General features: G+C 64.2%; 1 protein-coding gene across 3 annotated transcripts in view; it reads right to left on the bottom strand.

The window, feature by feature from the left end:
* Positions 1–4,137: 4,137 nt before the first annotated feature.
* Positions 4,138–18,473, bottom strand: part of RPS6KA2 (ribosomal protein S6 kinase A2) — an 87,310-nt gene continuing 72,974 nt past the window's right edge. For all 3 annotated transcript variants that reach the window (XM_059699864.1, XM_059699865.1, XM_059699863.1), the window contains 13 exons: positions 17,720–17,790; positions 16,339–16,427; positions 15,850–15,914; positions 15,367–15,469; positions 15,070–15,200; positions 13,935–14,060; positions 12,944–13,033; positions 12,085–12,243; positions 11,101–11,262; positions 10,321–10,397; positions 8,454–8,571; positions 7,682–7,819; positions 4,138–6,724 (listed from right to left, as the gene is read on the bottom strand). In XM_059699864.1, the coding sequence (XP_059555847.1) occupies positions 6,599–6,724; positions 7,682–7,819; positions 8,454–8,571; positions 10,321–10,397; positions 11,101–11,262; positions 12,085–12,243; positions 12,944–13,033; positions 13,935–14,060; positions 15,070–15,200; positions 15,367–15,469; positions 15,850–15,914; positions 16,339–16,427; positions 17,720–17,790 (1,455 nt within the window). In that variant the 3' untranslated portion in view covers positions 4,138–6,598. The remainder of the gene's footprint in view (positions 6,725–7,681; positions 7,820–8,453; positions 8,572–10,320; positions 10,398–11,100; positions 11,263–12,084; positions 12,244–12,943; positions 13,034–13,934; positions 14,061–15,069; positions 15,201–15,366; positions 15,470–15,849; positions 15,915–16,338; positions 16,428–17,719; positions 17,791–18,473) is intronic.

Below are 18,473 nucleotides of genomic sequence, written 5' to 3'. Positions count from 1 at the left end.
TATTTTAGGTTCTTCTTTTCATACTAAGCCTGCGAAATCTGGTGTGAATGTTAGACTTACAATGCATCTCAATTCAGCTGCCAAGTTTTCAGTGGCAAAGCTTGATCTGCATTTAAGTTTCATGGAGTTTACCACTTACCGATGTATGTCCTCATTCCCAGGTTACACATTGAAATTCCAAACCGAACTGAGCACCTCCCCGAATCATTCTCCTTTAACCTTGGCACTCACATGGACCAAACCAGCTCATCATTTTCAGAAGAATTTACTTTGAAGCAGAAGCAACAGCGGTTTCGCAATGACCTGGGTTCACGTTAAGTAAATTCACCTCCTCTTGTTGCAACTCCGTTGTGTTCCCTTTGAACTCAAAGGTCAGTGGCTGCCCACACTGACCGGCATCGCCTCAGTTTGGGGCAGACTTTGCAGCTGATTCGCACAAGGCTGACGATCGCTGTTAGAAATGTTTCCAAAATCATGTTTACTGGTCTTTATTCCAGAAATTTCAATTGCAAATAAAGTCTCCAGCCCGGCCGGCCTGGCTCAGTGGTTGAGCATCGACCTCTGAACCAGGAGGTCACGGTTCGATTCCTGCTCAGGGCACATGCCCAGATTGTGGGCTCGATCCCCAGCGTGACACATGCAGGAGGCAGCCGATCCATGATTCTCTCTCATCATGGATGTTTCTCTCTCTCTCCTTCCCCCTCCCTTCCTCTCTGACATCAACAATAAAAACATCTTTTAAAAATAAATAATTAAATGAGCCCTCCTGCCTCCCTGTGCAGCGGGAGCACAAACCATCTTCGAAAGGAGGTTTGTAAGCTCCAGGCTGTGCTCATTCACAGGCTGCGACACTGGGGAGGGAGCACGCCGCCCTGGCCCTCGATTAGCCCACATTTGGCAAGGGGTCCCGTCATTTCAAGAAATTCCCGAGTTGGCGGTCATGTCGACATAAATCTCCTGGAGCTCTTCCACCACCCAGCGGACAGGCGCCGGCAAGCACGGCCGCATTCCCTGGCTTCCATCTCTTTCGGAAGTTCTGTGAATGGATGAAGGGCCGGAGCACTGGGACACGGGAACCGAACGAGTTTAAACTCTGTCCAGGGCCCTCTTCATAGCGTCGCAAAGACTCCACGCTCCCATCTCTCCGCCAGGGCTGGCGCCGTCTCTGTCTACGCTGCCAGTCTGGTCTTGGCCTGGGAGGCGGCTCGCACCCGAGCAGCCCAGCGCCTTCATTCATTCGCATCTTGTTCCGTACTGGAGTTGATTAGTTGATTAGCTGCATTTTAGATCAGTTTATCGCTTTTTAAAAACTTGAATGATGCCCGGCTGGTGTGGCTCAGTGGTTGAGTGTTGACCTATGAACTAGGAGGTCACGGTTCGATTCCAGGCACATGCCCGGGTTGCAGGCTCGATCCCCAGTAGGGGGCATGCAGGAGGCAGCCGATCCATGATTCTCTCTCATTATTGATGTTTCTCTCTCTCTCCAGTCTTCTCTGAAATCAATAATATTATATATTTAAAAAATAAAAATAAGCCCTAACTGGTGTGGCTCAGTGGAGAGAGCATCAGCCTGCGGACTGAAGGGTCCCGGGTTTGATTCCGGTCAAGGGCATGTACCTTGGTTGCGGGCACATCCCCAGTGGGAGATGTGCAGGAGGCAGCTGATCGATGTTTCTCTCTCATCGATGTTTCTAACTCTCTATCCCTCTCCCTTCCTCTCTGTAAAAAAGTCAATAAAATATATTTAAAAATAAACAAATAAAAATAAAATAAAACCTAAATAGTGTTCAAGCAGTCGAAAAATTTATGTATTTTCTGAGTGCATACTGTGGGCCTGACATGTTTCCCATGAATGTGGATTTCCTTCACCGACCACGAGTTGCGGGGCCGGTTGCTAGTTTCCTCCGGCGCCCAGTCCGGTGTCGCCCTGGCCTTGGTTCTTGTGCCACTTTCCTCTGGTCTTGCCCAAGGCACCGCACAAGCTCGGTCAGCCTCCCCCAGCGGCGCCTCCCCTGAGCCGGAGCCGCGGACTGGGAGCGGGAACGCTGCTGACGTGGTCAAGGCCTCCGCTGGCCCATCTCTCAGCGTGACCTGAGCCCCGGAGGTCTGCACGGCCGCTGAGCTGTGCGTGTGTGAAGCGGACACACTGCGGGTGCGACGCTGGCACACAGGTTAGAGACACACCGAGCCGCAGAGCAAGGCCAGCGCTCCTCAGACACCGGCCACCCACTGAGCGGGCCAGCGTTGGACGGCTCCGGTCCGTGTGCTCGGCCCCAGAGCAGCGTCCACGGCGCGGGCGGCTGGGTCTGCGGGCGGTCCTCAGCAGCGTATCTGAGAGCTAATGTTTGGTTTGTCCTGACCCATCACCTTTGGCGGCGTCTCCACCCCAAAAGGAAGGGTGCGCTGGTCGAGCGAGCCTGGTGTCCTTGGCTGTTTGCCTGGGGGACACTGGACATTCCCCCGAGTGAGAGGGGACGCGGTGTGGCTGCCCCCCCCGTGTTCCGTGCACCCTCACACACGTCCCCACAGGAGGAAGGAGGGACAGCCACACGTCTTCCCACAGTCATCTCACAGAAGCCCCACAGCCATGGCCCCCGCGCAGCTCACAGGGCCGGAGCCGGAGCCGGAATGGGAGCCGGGACCGTGGCTCCCAGCTGCCGCAGCCACGCGCTCTCCCCTTTCTGCACCGCTCGTGCTGCCTGTCAGTCAACTTTTCCAGGCCCGGCCACGAGGCTTGGGGTGGAGTGTCGACCTATGAACCAGGGGTCATGGTTGGACGCTGGGTTGCAGGCTTGATCCCCAGTGTGGGGCGTGCAGGTTGGTGACTCTCTCTCATCACTGATGTTCCTATCCCTCCCTCCCTCTCCCTTCCTGTCTGAAATCAATAGACATATATTTTAAAATCATTAAGTTCCCTGGGGCTTTGGGTGGGTGGGGGCAGGGAGAAGGCGGCGACTTCTAATGAGAGGAAGCAGCTTCCTTTGCAGGTTCGCGATGCACACGTTCACGACCTCACACCGTTTTTCTCCACGTGGATGCAGATCGCAGACTCCCCCCGGCTGAGAGCCGGGGTGGCAGGTGGAGTGGGGAGCCCTCCTCCAGCCCCTGCAGGGCCAGGGGCACCTTTGGAGGCGGCTGGACTCGCCCCCTGGTGGCGGGTTGTGCCAGTTCAACACATCCCGCCAGGCTTCCCAGAGGAAGCGCGAGGTCTTGGGAGGAGGAGAATCGAGTGACCAACCTCCAGGGTCCACAGGCCTTCTCTCTGAGCACAGCACAGCACAGCCCTGGGTAGAGCCTCAAGGCCACACGGGTGGTGCTGGTGGAGCACCGGGCCTGCAGGTCCCGGCTCAGAGCCTCCCGCTCCCACTCAGTCTGTACAGGGACAGGGGGCTGTGGCCGCAGGCAGGGAAGCGCCCTGCACCGGACCCGCTTCAGTGCCCAGTGCCCACCTCGCTGGACGAGGCCCAGTGGGGACCACGCCTGAGCCGCATGTGAAGGACCGGTGGGCTTTGTCTGCGCGACGGACCCTGAGTTTTAAGGGGCGCTCATGACCAGAATGTCCGTCCCCCCATCTGCCCGCAGCCTCTCGCCGCCCGGTGGCGCCTTCTCTGGCCCGTCCGAATGTGCCCACCACGCCCTCCCCCTGGCCCACGGCCTCTGCCCTCTGCCAGGCACATCCTCGATGCCATTTATTTTGTGAAGACCCTCAGCGGACCTCCCGGCTGTATTTCTGTAGAAAGAAAGGAGGGCGGAGTGCGGGGCAGGTAGTGGGGTGTGGGGACAGCTCCCCGTGGCCACCCCAGGCCGCCTGCTTCACCAACACGACCTCCACTGGCTCCTGCCGGTGCCCCGCCCCATCCCACACCGGGCTCTGCATGGAGCGCACGCACACATGCATGCACACACGGAGTGCACACACACGTAGGCACATGCACACATGGAGTGTACACATGTGCACACGTGCACACGCATGCGCACACGCACACACATCTGGGGGAGCAGTGCCGGTCCTCCCCCGTGGAGCGCCCCCGCGCAGCGCAGGGCGGCCGAGTCCCCGATCGGGGAGGAAGGGGCGAGGTGCAGACCGTGTGGTGACAATACAGACAGTCGGAGGCTGCGCTAGGAACACATTGCACGTCATAAAACCCGTGTTTATTTAAAAAATCTATTCAGAAAGTCTGGAAAGCGTAATAAATACGTGTGCAGGGCCGCCCATTGCAAACACAACCCACAAGCGAACAGAGGCCTGTAAACATCACCGGCGGCGAGCGGAGTGCGGGGCGGGGCGGGCGGGCGGGGAGCAGGTGGGGTGCAGCCTCCACTGGCCGGCACAGCCTTGGAGGCCCCGCCCCCCAGCTGGGCGAGGCCACCCGGGAGTCCCTGGCTTTTCGACGCGTGGGGTCCCGTTCTGCTCTCGGGGGCAAACACAGTGCAGTCGGCGCCATGCGGGGGCCCAGCCGCGCCTGGGGGACACACCGCCTGGTGAGCCACACTGGCCACTGTCCTGCAGAAGGGGGTCCGCCTCCTGGACACGGACCCGCGCGGCTGGTCAGGTCCTCGCAGTCTCACCTGGGACGGAGGTGACTCACCCTCGCCCGTCCGACTGGGCGGCAGCGCACACCGAGGGGCGGGCCAGGTTTCTCCAACTGGGGGCCCACCTGAAGGGTCCGCGAGGCGGGGGGCTGGAGGCCGAGGTCAGGGTGTGGTTTCCTCAGGACAGAGTCGGGGTGTCTGACCAGGGGGTGCGGTCCGAGGTGTGAGCAGGGCTGTGACTTCCTGCCGTCTGTGCGAATCCTGGGGAGCCTTACCAGGCGCCAGGTTCGGGGAGCCCCGCGCAAGCGTGTGAACTCTCAGACCCCGTCATTCCCACCGAGGGTGCGGCCCCGCCCTGTCACCTAAGACTTGGGGAAGCTCGGTTTCCAGTGTGGCATGGTCTCTTCTCAGGGACTCCTCGCTGGGGAGGGAGGGGTCCTCGCTCCGCTCGCTGCTCAGGGCTCTCAGCTCTGGGTCCCCGGCAGCGCTCAGGCCCCCCCCAACCCCCACCCCTCCCCACAGACACCCAGCTGAGGGCGCGGTGGGCAGCTGGGGCCCCGGCAAACAGGACGCATGACTTGGGCGGGTTTCTAGGAGGGTGAACCCGGGACCTGCAGGCGCCCTGGTTCCCCGTTTCTGGTAATAAGTAAAGCAACTCAGGCCCAAGCAGACGGGCGGCGGGAGTCACGGAGCCAGGGGAGCGCTTTCCACTGAGAAAACAGCAGGGCCAGTGGGCTCTGCGGGAACCGGCGCCTCCGTCCTGCCTTTGTCCCCTGCGCGGAGAGAAAGCGCTGTGTGGACCCCCGTTCACCTGCTGGGTCTGAGGCCACAGCCCACGTGGGAGGCGCTTTCCAGCAGCGGCCCCTGTGCGTGCACGTGCGTGTGTGTGTGTCTGTGCGTGTGTCTGTGCCTGTGTGTGCGTGTCTGTGCGTGTGTCTGTGCCTGTGTGTGCGTGTCTGTCTGTGTGTGTCTGTGCCTGTGTGTGCGTGTCTGTGCGTGTGCATGCACGTGTGTGTGTGTGTGTGGTACTGGAGTTGAGATTGAAGGACAAAAGAAACAATAAAATGTCGTCTTTTTAGGGAAAACCTGGCTGTGCCCGACAGTCGCTCCTGTAGCCTGGCCTGAGCAGAGGGACGGACAGAGGGACAGACAAGTGACGGTCCTCCTCCGCCCGGCGGGGGTGGCTCCCCCACTGGGCACGAGCTGGAGGAGATGAGGACCCAGGCGCTGCCTCCTCCAGCCCCGGGCGGAGCCGTCAGGATTTTATTAACGAAGGGGCGCAGCCTGAGCGCCCACGTGCACCCGGGACACCCGGACTCACTGGCCGAGGACAGACCCCGCAGCAGGCGCAGCTCACACAGCTCCGCTTCCGCAAAGGGCATCCCGTGCGGACGCGGCCCTGGCCGTGCCCCCGACCCCAGTGGGCGACAGAGGCCCGAGGTCAGGGTCCCGAGGTCACAGTGTCTCCGGGACAGGGGAGGGAGCAAGCCAGGCCCTCAGCCCGCGGGACGCCCAGCCCCGGGGCCGCTGCCATCCAGAGCCGGGGCGGGCTGCACGGGCGCCTGCTGGCTCCTTCTGGGCACCAAGGGGGCACCAAGGCCGAGCGCAGGCGGTTCTGGGGGTGCCTCCCATTCAGATCTGCTGCGAGGACACAGCCCGGACCTCATTACACACGTGGGGCAGCGAGACGAGGCCATCAAGACGTAGGTCATAGTCAGGGGCCGGGCTCTGCTCCTGTGCCCGTGCCCTCTGTCACCTTCAGCCGCCGGCCCCTCCAGGGAGGCGCTGCCATGCCCGCTTCCTCCTGCCTGGCCACGGCCCTCATGTGGCAGATCCACCCGGGAAGCAGGTGCCGGGTGGGGAAGGCCTTCGCGTGCAGTGGCGACAGGCGTCCCTGCGGCCGCCGGGGAAGGGGGCGGCAGAGCGAGGTGTGGGGTGGGCGCCCTGGGACCCTCTCAGGCTGAAGGGGAAACGGGGGCCCAGCGAAGGCGCCCGTGGTCGCTCAAGCAGCGCCCATGCGCAGGTCCCAGGCCGGTGCCCGCAGCCAGGCGTCGGGTCCTGCTGGCTACAGCCGCGTGGACGTGAGTCTCTTCATGCCCCTGCGCTGGGCCAGGCCGGACGACAGCACGGGCTCCAGCCGCGGGGCCTGGGGCGTCCTGTGGAGGGCAAGGTAGGTGGCGGCCATGGCGCCCTGCAAGACAAGGGAGTGGCAGTGACTGCGGGGCCGCCGCTCCTGCCAGAGCCGGCGGCGTGGCCTCTGGGCCTCGGTTCCCCACGTGTGGGGGGCACAGGGCCGCCGCGGGACGCCGAGAGCTGCAGGGACCTGTGGTCTTATCTCCGTGTTCAGCAGCAGCTGCGCTGGTCACTTGGGGCACATATTCCAGACGCGCACGGGGCCCCAGGCTGAGGTCAACCACCCCCGCTTTGGCAGGTGCCTGCCTGCTCTCGGCCTGTGATGTCCCCACCACACATTGGCACCTGGTCAGGGCCTGGCCACCTCCTCTTGGCCACTTACAAGTTTTTAAAAAATTGGTTTTGGAGAGAGGAAGGGAGAGGGAGAGAGAGAGACATCAACAATGAGAGAATCACTGACGGGCTGCCTCCTGCACTCCCCGCACTGGGGATGTGCCAGGGAATCTATTAGAATATTACGGGAGTGTGTGTGTGTGTGTGTGTGTGTGTGTGTGTGTGTGAAGGGGTGGGGGTGGGGTGGCTGCTGCTTTGTGAACAAAGTTTTACCAAGTGCAGCCGCACCCCACTGACCGCGGATCTGCTGTCTCGGGTGTTCTGTGCGACACAGTGGAGCAGAGTTGAGACAGAGGCATCCGGCTGGAAACGCCTCAAATATTTACTGTCTGGGCTGTCGGAGAAGTGCAGACCTTTGGTCTAGAATTGAGGACTTTGGGACCAGGAGTTGGCACAGCCCCGATTCTCTCTCTCTCTCTCTCTCTCTCTCTCTCTCTCTCTCTCTCTCTCTCATGCACTGAAGCTGTGAGATGGAGCAGAAGCTGTAACTACTCAGCATCCTGCACGTGTTGCATGTATGTGATGAACTCTGCGCTCTGAATCTTGAGGTGAACGGGGAGGCATCACAGCACTGTTTTGTCCTCCCCCGCCCCCGGCCCCCGGCCTCCTGGCGCCCGAGTACCTTCACCAGGTGGACGTCCTGCCGGCTGAGCTGGCTCTGGGGCAGGTGCTCTTGGTTCACCACCCACGGGTGTTTGAGGACCTGAAGCGCTGTCAGGCGCTGCTGCGGGTCCACGTGCAGCATCTGGGACACCACGTCCTGCGGGAGCCGGAGGCGGGAGAGGGAGCGAGTGGTCACAGCCGCCCGGGAGCCCGCCCCCCTCGGGGGCAGGCCTGGCCGCTGTTCTCCGTCCCCAGCTGCCTTGTACATGGGCTTCCCAGCCTCCATGGTCACGCAAGCCCATTTTTATTTATTTTTTAAATTTTTTAAATATATTTTTTTGATTTCAGATAGGAAGAGAGAGATAGAAACATCAATGATGAGAGGGAATCATGGATCGGCTGCCTCCTGCACGCCCCCTACTGGGGATCAAGCCCGCAACTCGGGCATGTGCCCTTGACAGGAATCGAACCTGGGACCCTTCAGTCCACAGGCCGACGCTCTATCCGCTGAGCCACACCAGCCAGGGCCCACAGGCCCATTTCTAAAAATATCAGCTTCTCTGTGTCTCTGTTGGTCACACACATCCCAGGGCTCTGCTACACCAGGATTGCAGAACATGTGAAAAGGGCTGTAACATGTTTTTGCCAAAACCTTTCTGAGCTGAGCGGCTTTGAAAACAATCTTGTAGATGAAACATCCGCGTTGTGGGTGTGAAGGGCCCCCTGGCTCAGGGGCAGATGAATGGCTGCCCTGAGCGCCCTCCCCGAGGCAGCCCCGGGCGTGAGCTCACCTTGGCCGCCTCCGAGACCGAGTCCCAGTTGCCCCCGGACAGCGCGTACTTCCCGCTGCCGATCCGCGCGAGGATCTCCTCCGGGGTGTCGTCCGGCCCGTTAGCAAAAGGCGTGAATCTGCGGAACGAGAGGGTGTATGGGGTGAGGTCGCATGATCTCAAAATTCACAGTGGAATCCTGCCTTTTGGTTGTTAAAATGGCCTTTCCTTAGCCCGGCCGGCGCGGCTCAGTGGTTGAGCGTCGACCTAGGAGCCAGAGGTCACGGTTCGATTCCCGGTCAGGGCACAGGCCTGGGATTTGCCCTCGACCCCCAGTGGGGGGTGTGCAGGAGGCAGCTGATCCATGATTCTCTCTCATCATTAATGTTTCTGTCTCTCCCTCTCCCTTCCACTCGGAAATCAATAAAAATATAGATTTAAAAACAGCCGTTTCTGCCCCATTGTGCTCCAAATCCAGCATTCACGGTAAAGCACCATTTACTTCTTAGTGCTCTGTCCACATCCTCACTCGATCAGGGCCGGGGTCAGCAGGGCAGGTGAGCCAAGCTCCGTGGACCCAGCACGAGCTTTCCTGGACCACTTCTGGCTCCCCTGGCGACAGGGTACAATAGCGGTCGGCCCCTGGCTCGGTCTCCATGGTGACAGCGTGATGTGATGGATGAGAGCTGGAGACCCGAGGTCTGAGGGACCCCTGGTCCATCTATCACCCACTCTGGCTTCTCTGACAAATTATTTTTGGGGCTTCAGTTGCAACACGGGTAGAATCATGGGCTCACAGGGGCCTCAGTTCCACGGGCGAACACGCAGAACATGCGTGCTCAGTGTGTGCCCACCGTGAATGCGCGACGGTGCGCACTGTCCCCTGGCGTGTAGAGCAGGGGGTTCTGGTGGCTCTCACAGCCAGGCCGTGACCTCAGCCCAGGGAGCCGGCCCCCTCCTCCCTCCGGGCTAGTCACCGATTTACGAGGAAATCCTCGTTAGGCCGGCCTCCTCGTCCTCATGAGGCCCTGTGTCCGTTCTGCGGCCGTAAAGAGGATGGGCGGTCCCTCCACTCGAGTATTTATTCGACTTGAAACGCTGGGCACCAGGGGGTTAGGATTCTAGACTCCATGCTGGAGGAGCCTCAGACACCACACAGCGTTTGCCTCTCATTCAGAGGGAGGGAGCGTTTCCCGGGGGTCAGGAGTCAGCCGGCAGCTGAGCTCGCGAGGGAGACACGTCCCCCACCACCGGGTGCCTGGTCCCGGGAACTGGTCCCCGCACGTCTGACGGCCACAGCGGCATGAGCGGCTGCCTGCCGCAGGGTGCTGTCTGACCAGGCCGTCATGGGCGCTTCCTGGCTCAAGAGGACGATTTTAATTTTACTTATTTTTATTTTTGTTAATCCTCACCCGAGGACATTTTCCCATAGATTTTTAGAGAGTGGAAGGGAGGGGGAGAGAGAGAGAGAGACAAGGATTGGCTGCCTCTGCAAGCGCCAGACCAACCGGGGCCAGGGAGGGAGCCTGCAACCAGGTGCATGCCCTTGACTGGGATCGAACCTGTGACCCTTTGTCCGCTGTGAGGAGCATGGTTTTAAGGAGCGGATGTGTGGACACTTTCAGGGAGTGGTCCGTGGCGGGAGGATGTGGGCAGAGGCCCGGGGCCTGCGTGTGGGTGGGTGAGCGGGGCCTGCAGCCCGGGCCCCTAATCTGGAGGGGCCTCCTGGAGGAGGCGTGGCCCCGGGCCCTGCCTGCTTCTCGCTTCTCCTGGAAGGGCCTGAGGGAGCCCGAGGTTCGCCCACACCCGGGCCCGGGACAGGGCCAGCTGCGGGCCCGCGCCTCCGCGTGGACGGCACGCCGGGCGCTGGCACGGCGGGCCTGCTCACCCCGCCAGCATGGTGTACAGCAGGATGCCCAGGCTCCAGATGTCGCACGCCGCGTCATAGCCTTGCCGCTTCAGGACCTGGGGGCAGACGCCACAGGTGAGCGCCGGGCGGGGGCAAGGCAGGCCTCGGCGCTGCTCCCGTGGGCCCGGATCCCGCGGCCTGGGGACGGGCACCGTTCATCCAGGCAAAGCCACTCCAACGCGCCCCAGGCTCCCCAGAGGCCAGCCCCTGCGGGAGCCACAGCCTGCGGGGCACAGGCTCGCAGACCGAGGAGGGAGCGTCGCATTGCTAAGGCAGAAGAACTGCTACATGAAGGTCAAATAGAACGGAACACCGACACCCCAACTGCGTCAGCCACCACCTCCACCTCCAGAACTTCTGCGTCTCCCTGACCTCAGCCCCTCTCACCCTCCGCCCCGGGCCCTGCCCGCCCGCCCGCCCTCTGCGCCTCTACCTGACCCTCCAGGTACCACACAGGGTCACCCTCTGTGCCTGGCCCATCTCCTCCCATAATGTCCTCCAGGCGCGTCCGTGTGGCCTGGGGCGGGACGTCCCTCCCTGAGGCTGGGCCACGTCCCGTCCCGCTGTGGACGGACCACACTTGGTGCTCCCTTCAGCCCTCGTGACCCCCGGGCAGCTCCCACCCAGGCCACTGTGTCACGCTGCTGCGAGCAGGCGGGCAGAGTCAATAAACAGATAAAATAAGCCGTGCCTGAGGTCAGTGGCCCTGCCTTTGGTTTGTGTGCGAGGCCGCCACACCCCACTGGCTCGGGAGCTCACCTCGGGGGCCACGAAGTTGGCCGTGTAGCAGGGCGTCATCAGCAGCCCGTTCTCGGCGCGCAGCTGCTTGGCGAACCCGAAGTCGCAGATCCGGATGGACTCGGGGTTCCCGGACTCGTCCACGTACAGGATGTTGCTCGGTTTCAGGTCCCGGTGCACGACCTGCAGAGGCAGAGGGACCACCTAACGGGGGCCCTGGACGGTGGGGGGCGGGGGGCGGGAGCGGGAGAGCAGGGGCGCTCAGGAACCGGGGTTCACTCGGGAGCCCTTTACTCTGAGCAGCCCTGCAGCAGGGCAAGGCAGCCCCCCCTTCACACTGACTCACACCCGAGGAGCCCGCGCAAGCCCCTCTCCGGTGAGATCTGAACGAATAACAAAGGGCAGCTATGCTGGACACGGGGGGCCCGGGGGCCGGGAGACAGGAGGTGTGGCGACTGCCCTGGCCGGTGGCGGATTTGGTCACGTCAGGGAGCGTACAGGGGGCAACGGATCGATGTTTTTCTCTCACAGTGATGCTCTCTCTCTTTCCTCTCCCTTCCTCTCTCTCCAAAAATCAATAATAAAGACATATCCTTGAGTGAGGATTTAAAAAAAAGGAAATGCGGTGAGTTCAGGTAACCTGAATATAAAGGTTTCTAAAGATGAATATTTGTGCCCGGCCAGCGTGGCTCAGTGGTGAGTGTCGACCTATGAACCAGGAGGTCACAGTTCAATTCCCAGTCAGGGCACAGGCCCGGGTTGTGGGCTCGATCCCCAGTGGGGGGCGTGCAGGAGGCAGCAGACCAGTGATCCTCATCATTGATGTTTCTCTCTCTCTCCCTCCCTGAAATCAATAAAGATATTTATATAAAAAGAGGACTACTTGCCTCATGCCCAGCGCACCCCGCAGGGTTAGGTGTCCCTGCACCGGGATTTCAGACACAGGAGGCCACATGCACAGCTCTGCTCCCCCCCGCCCCCCGCGCCCACGCCCCTGCCCCTCACCCCCTGCGAGTGCAGGTAGTCCATGGTCCGGGCGATGGTGCACAGCACGGCGCTGGCCTCGCGCTCCGAGAAGCAGCGCTGCCGCAGGATGCGGTCCAGCAGCTCCCCACCGCGCATCAGCTCCGTCACCAGGTACACGAACTGCCCCTCGTCGTAGACCTGGGCCGGAGGGCGCAGGGGTCAGTGCTGCGTCCCCCACGGCCACCCACCCCCCAGGCGCGCTTGTGCCGGGAGAGAGGGACAGCTCGGGCGGGGGGCGGGAGGAGGGGCTCCCGGACGTGAAAGCAAGGCTGGTGTAGAACGAGGGCAGGGCCAGTCCCCTCACTCGGGCGCGGCTCTGAGGACAGAACCAGCGTGAATGACCTGGGCCGGGCAGGAATGACAGCGAGGCAGGAGCTCACGCCTGCACGCCAAGGCTCCTGCTGGGATGAGTCCCGACCTCCTGTCCCCCCCACCGCCCCCGCAGACATGTAGACACTGAACACGTGGAGGTTGCACATAGCGCGCAGCAGGCCCAGGGCGGCGGGTGCAGACGCTCCGTGCACCTGGCACCTGGGGTGTGGACGGCCGGTTCTGACCCGCGGGTCCGGGCAGAGCCCCGCCCTGCGTCTCTGACAAGCCCATGGGCCTCTATGCCTGGACAGGACTCGGAGCAGCCAGACCCCGCGGTGCAGACAGACAGGGGCGGCGAGCTGACTTCGCCCCCTGGGGCAGCTTCCCCCGAGGAAGGTGAGAGACAGGGAGCTCCCCTCGCCCCGGCCTTCCCACTCTGGGTGTCTACGCGGCCCGGGCACCCGGCACCCTGCACGGCTGAGCACCGGGGAGAAACGGGCGGGAACGGGCACCCTGACGCACTCACGTCCTTGAGGGTGATGATGTTGGGGTGCTGGCCATACCGCAGCAGGATCTCGATCTCCTCCGAGGGGTCCCTCCTGCTCTTGTCGATGATCTGGAACAGACCGTGGCGCCGTGAGGCTCTCGGACAGATGGCGCCAGAGGCCGGAACCTTCCCCCCCCCCCCCCCCGCTCCCCCGGACCAGGCCAACCGCCTGGGAATTCTCGGCACCCCCCCCTCCCCCGCTCTGAGGACATGGGGTGTGGGCACCGGCTCTCAGGGAAGTTCTGGGCCCAGGAGGGCAAGGAGCTTCCTGTGTCCTTGGACCAGCTCGTGGCCACGCATCCAGACACGTCCAGTGACCATGGCCCCAGGTGGACCTGCCCCCCCCCCCCCCGCAGCCCCCAAATCCAGGTCGGCTGGGTGGGCAGAGTGGGGCCGAGCATCCTGTCGAGAATGTAGTGTCCTCTCCCAGACACTAGGTTACCACGCGGCAGGAAACTTCGCTGTAACCCACACTGACCCACCAGGAAACGGACATTTTGTATTTCCTGATCCAACACTTAATGTCGCAACAAGGACAGAGCGAGAGCTCCTATGTGGGGTGACAGGTTGGGCGGCGGACACTGTCACTGTTCCCGAGGGCTGAGCGCGCCGCCGCCGCGTGAGGCTAGGCAGGGCTGCGTTGAGCCTGCGGCTATTTCTTTGGCTTGATTCTTGGGGGCTGTATCCACGTCCCCTCCCTCCCCCTCTGCCCCTCCCTTTGCCAATCCCTACGCCTGCCCCCAACACTACATCCCCAAACGCGGGTGCCCAAGCTACCGCTCCAGGGTGGGTCACCCACAAAGGGCGCGGGGGGGCCAGTGCCTCGATGGTGACTAGAGCTGAAAACATGCTGATGTGCAAAATAAAGTGCAAGTGGGGACCGAGCGTCAGAGTAAGGGGAACCCGTCGTGTGGGAGCCTAGGAGGTGGTGGGCGGGGCGGGGCGGGAGCCGGTGGGTGCATGGCCTCACCTTCACGGCGTACTCAGTGTCCGTGGCTCTGTGCACGCACCGCTTGCACACGGAGTAGGAGCCCACCCCGATGTCCTCCTTGACCTCGTAGCCGTCGGAGAAGTGGACGTTGTCCCCGTGCAGCTGCTGTGGGACGGAGGCGGGGCCCTCAGCTCTCGCGGGATGGGGGAGCGTAGGGAGAAGGGGAGGGGCACACAGGGCAGGCGCACCGGGGTCCAGGCTGTGCACCCCGACCCTGAGGCGGGGGGGGGGGAGGGCGGGGCCCTCAGAGCTATCGCAGGGGGGAGGCACATAGCGCAGGCGCAAAGGGGGTCCAGGTTGTGCGCCTCAACACGGAGGCCGGGAGGGGCGAGTCCTCTGGCCAAGGCCTCGGAGCTAGGACGACGGTTCCCCATCCGACCCCAGCCTCCCCTGCCTATCGGTCACGACCGTTTCAGACACCGCGGGGCTGGCGGCTGGCGGCCAGTTTCCCCAGCAGCGGAGGGAGACTCTGGGAGCAGGAGGGGTCGGCCGGGGAGGCCGAGCGTGGGGCTCAGACGCTGCGTCCCGCACGCGTGTCTGCGTGTCGACATCTAAGTGGAAATCTGACCCCATGAGGCCCGTCACCACCGCGTACAAGACCGAGGCCGGGCGCCCCCTCCCAGCCAGCGTCCCCTGGGACACCCTGCTCTCTTCCCCAGAGGGCGGCGGGGAGAGAAACGTGCAGCCCAGCGCCCCACGCGCCCCGACTGCGTTAGATGCAACGTCACCGCGGTTTCGTCATCGCGGTTTCGGCGCGGAGTCCCCCCTGTCCGGTTGGGTTTATAAGGGAGGAAACTACAAAGTCACCTTCCTGACCTCCCACAGGCACATCTCACGACAGGGCTCCCACACCCGGAGCCGCCTCCCGGTCCCGGCTCCGCTCCCTGCAGCGAGGACGCCCGCCTGTGACACCGGGGGCCTGGTGGCTCGGCCCGCACCCGATGGCCATCAGGACTCTCCCTCCCGCAGGAAGAGCGAGCGGGGACACGGCCAGCGTCAGGCACCACGGCCGCTCTCAGGGACGCCCGAGGCACGGGGAGTCCGGGGGAGGGCACCCGCCTTGGCTGAGAGGACACTGGTGGCCGCGCCCCGCCCGCCCTGCCCGCGGGGTTACCTGCACGATGGGGTGAACGGCCGCTCTGTGCGGGTCCTGCTGCGGGGGCTCCTGGACCAGGTTGGAGGCCACGAAACTGAAGCCTCTGAACAGTTGGTGCGAGTTGGCGCTTGGGGGCACGCCCGGCGAGTCTGCGGGGAGCAGGGGAGCGGTCAGCTCGAGGGGATGCCGGACTGCGGGGTGGGGACCGCGTGGGGCTTGGGGGCAGCGTGAGGCGTGGGCGCGGCGTGGGGCGTGGGGGCGGCGCGGGGTGTGGGGGCGGCACCCAGGGTTACACCCGCTCGCTGCGGCACGCACCCGTGGGCGTCCGGGCTGTGAACTCGGGGTCGAAGTGGAAGGTGTCCTCGGGCCGGCCCACCGCGGGCTTGAAGGGCGGCTTGATGTCCTTCCGGTACAGCTTCTGCGGGAAAGCGAGACGGTGGCAGCGGGGCGGGGGCAGGGGAGTGGGAGGAGAGCCTCGGGGCGGGGGGGGGGCGGGGGGGAGGGCAGGGGAGCGGGAGGAGAGCAGCGGGGTGGGGCGGGGGGGGGGCGGGGGAGCGGGAGGAGAGCAGCGGGGCGCAGGCACGTGGGTGACCCTCCCACACACGGAGCCGCTGAGGGGTGGCCGCTCTGTTTACTCTGTGGAAAGGCTGAGGGCACGTGTGACGTGGGGTCTCTTCCCTGAGCCAGTGCCCGTGAGACCCCAGCCCGTCCAGGAGGCTCCGGGCCGCCAGGTGACAGTGGACGTGGCCTCGGTGTGCCCCGCCCCCCGTCACTGTGAGGGGGACCACGGCCACTTACGTTCCAGTCTATGGTGGCGAAGAACGGGTGACGCTTGATCTCCTCCACGCCGTCGCTGCCCGCACCTGCCGCAGGACAGCCGTGAGCTGGCGGACCCGCAGGTGTCAGCGGGGAGCCCCCCACCCCCCGCAGAGGGCGGCCCCTGAGGCCCCTGGAAGCCCCGCAGAGACGGGCCATGGAGGTGAGTGCGGGGTGGCGACCTCGGGGAAGCCGGGTCTGGCGCCTGCTGAGGCTTCGCAGTTAAGGGACTGCCCTTCGTCTCAGCCCCAGAGCGGCCACCCGGCAGGACGGTGCCCCCACCTGGTGTGAAAGCAGCTCCCACCACCTGGGCAGCGGCCGTGAGCCTGGACCTCGCGGGCCCGCGTGTCCTTGGAGCTCAGGCGACAGCACCCCCACCCTCACCCGCCCCGGGACCCCGGGAACCTGGAGCAGGAGCAGAGCGGGGGCAGGTGTCCGTCCCCGGGGTCCCCGGGCGCGGGCGGCGCTTACCCAGCCGGTTGCACGGGTTCCGCTTGAAGAGCGCTCGCAGCAGGCTCTGCGCCTCGGTGCTGAGGAACTGGGGCATGCCCAGCTTGGCCCTGCGGGGGGGCGGGGTCAGGCGGCACGGCGGCCAGGGGCGACCACCCCGCTGCCCGGCACGGCGACCAGGGGCGTCCGTGCTCCCGACCGGCCCGGCAGCACTAACAGACCAGTCACCTCGCGTGACCGGCTGCCGCGCCCTGACCTGGGCCGCAGGCCCTCCGCGCTGTGAGTGGCGGGTCCTGTTCACCTGGGCTGCACGGTGACGCGAGCACATTAGAAATTAGAACTGGGAAGCGTCACGGCCGCTATGTGATCGCTTCGGTGAACAACAGTAAAGCCGCCAAGAACCCAGCACCGTGAGCGGCAGTGACTGTCCATGGGAGTAACTGATGCCCAAGCGGCACCGACGTTCTCCTTTGGGATCTCGTCCTGGGGCCTGGGGGAGGAGGGCCTCGCACGCCCAGGTGGGGGCCTCAGGCCCCTGGGGAAGGCGGGACCCCAGCTGGGAGCTGCCCCCCAGAATGCTGGCCCTCCCCCCACCCAATGGGTCACATGCCCACCTCCCCACTCGGCTTTGCAGAGGAACAAGTGTAGCTTTAGAGCAAGTGCAGGCCCATTCCCCCTTCAACCTTAAAGGAACTGAGGCGATCACCCCAAAACCAGGGTGTCGTCCATGCCGGGAGCCCGGGAACTCCTCTCCCGGGGTCTCCTCCACGGCCCCCCTCTCCATCGCCACGTCGCCCACAAACACCGCAGCCACAGGGGCTCCGGCTTCTGTAACAGCCACGTGTCCCCTCGCGGGGCTGAGCGAGGCGCTGTGAGGACAGCAGCCTTGGGGGGCCCCCTTCACTCACAGTGAGCCCCTCCCGGACACTGACGGGGTCCCCACTCCCAGCCCCGCCCTCGGTCCCCCCTCCAGGAGCTTGGCCCCTGTCCTGGCCACACGGCCCGGGGCGGGTGGACGATGCCACGCAGGGCGGTGGCCCGGGGTTAGAGTCCGTGGGGATTCTAGGGGCAAACCCCTCCGTGTGGTGAACGAGCCCCCGGGAGGAGCGCGTGCACCTGCCCACAGGTGGGAGGAAGGGACCCCTCTGTGGTCTCTGAGCCCCAGCCTCGCCCTCTGACCCGTCAATCATCACATCCCAGGCCCGGCCACTGGACACCCTGCGGCACCCTTCCTGGCGGAGAGCCTGTGGGTGGAGGATCCCTCGGGGCCTCTCAGGGCAGCCGCCCCCTTCTCCCCGTGGCATCGCCGCCAACGCCTGCTACGGCCCCTGGTGCTGAGGCCCGAGGCCCCTGGTGTGAGGAGGAGCTGACCGGGTGCAGCCACGGGGCGGCTCCTACTCACTTGAGGATGAGGCCCATGGTCTCCTTCCTGTCCTTGCCCTGGAACGGCAGGGACCCCGTGAGCATCTCGAACTGCAGAGACAGAGCAGGGAGGCGCTCAGACCCGCAGAGAAGGCTCTGGAAGGGCCGTGCTGTCCCGGGGAGGGGACAGGCCCTCACCACGAGCCCCGCCCTCACCACAGGCCCCGCCCTCACCATGAGCCCCGCCCTCACCATGATCACCCCGCCCTCACCACGAGCCCCGCCCTCACCATGACCACCCGCCCTCACCACGAGCCCCGCCCTCACCACGAGCACCGCCCTCACCATGGGCCCCGCCCTCACCATGATCACCCCGCCCTCACCATGGGCCCCGCCCTCACCATGATCACCCCGCCCTCACCATGAGCCCCGCCCTCACCATGATCACCCCGCCCTCACCATGATCACCCCGCCCTCACCATGATCACCCGCCCTCACCATGAGCACCCGCCCTCACCATGGGCCCCGCCCTCACCATGGGCCCCGCCCTCACCATGATCACCCGCCCTCACCATGAGCACCCGCCCTCACCATGGGCCCCGCCCTCACCATGATCACCCCGCCCTCACCATGAGCCCCGCCCTCACCATGATCACCCCGCCCTCACCATGAGCCCCGCCCTCACCATGATCACCCCGCCCTCACCATGATCACCCCGCCCTCACCATGATCACCCCGCCCTCACCATGATCACCCCGCCCTCACCATGAGCCCCGCCCTCACCATGATCACCC

Source organism: Myotis daubentonii, chromosome 6 (assembly GCF_963259705.1).
Source record: "Myotis daubentonii chromosome 6, mMyoDau2.1, whole genome shotgun sequence".
In the NCBI taxonomy this organism is placed as follows: domain Eukaryota; kingdom Metazoa; phylum Chordata; class Mammalia; order Chiroptera; family Vespertilionidae; genus Myotis; species Myotis daubentonii.
The sequence above is the reverse complement of the archived record's forward strand: the minus strand, read 5'-3'. Positions and strand labels throughout refer to the sequence as shown.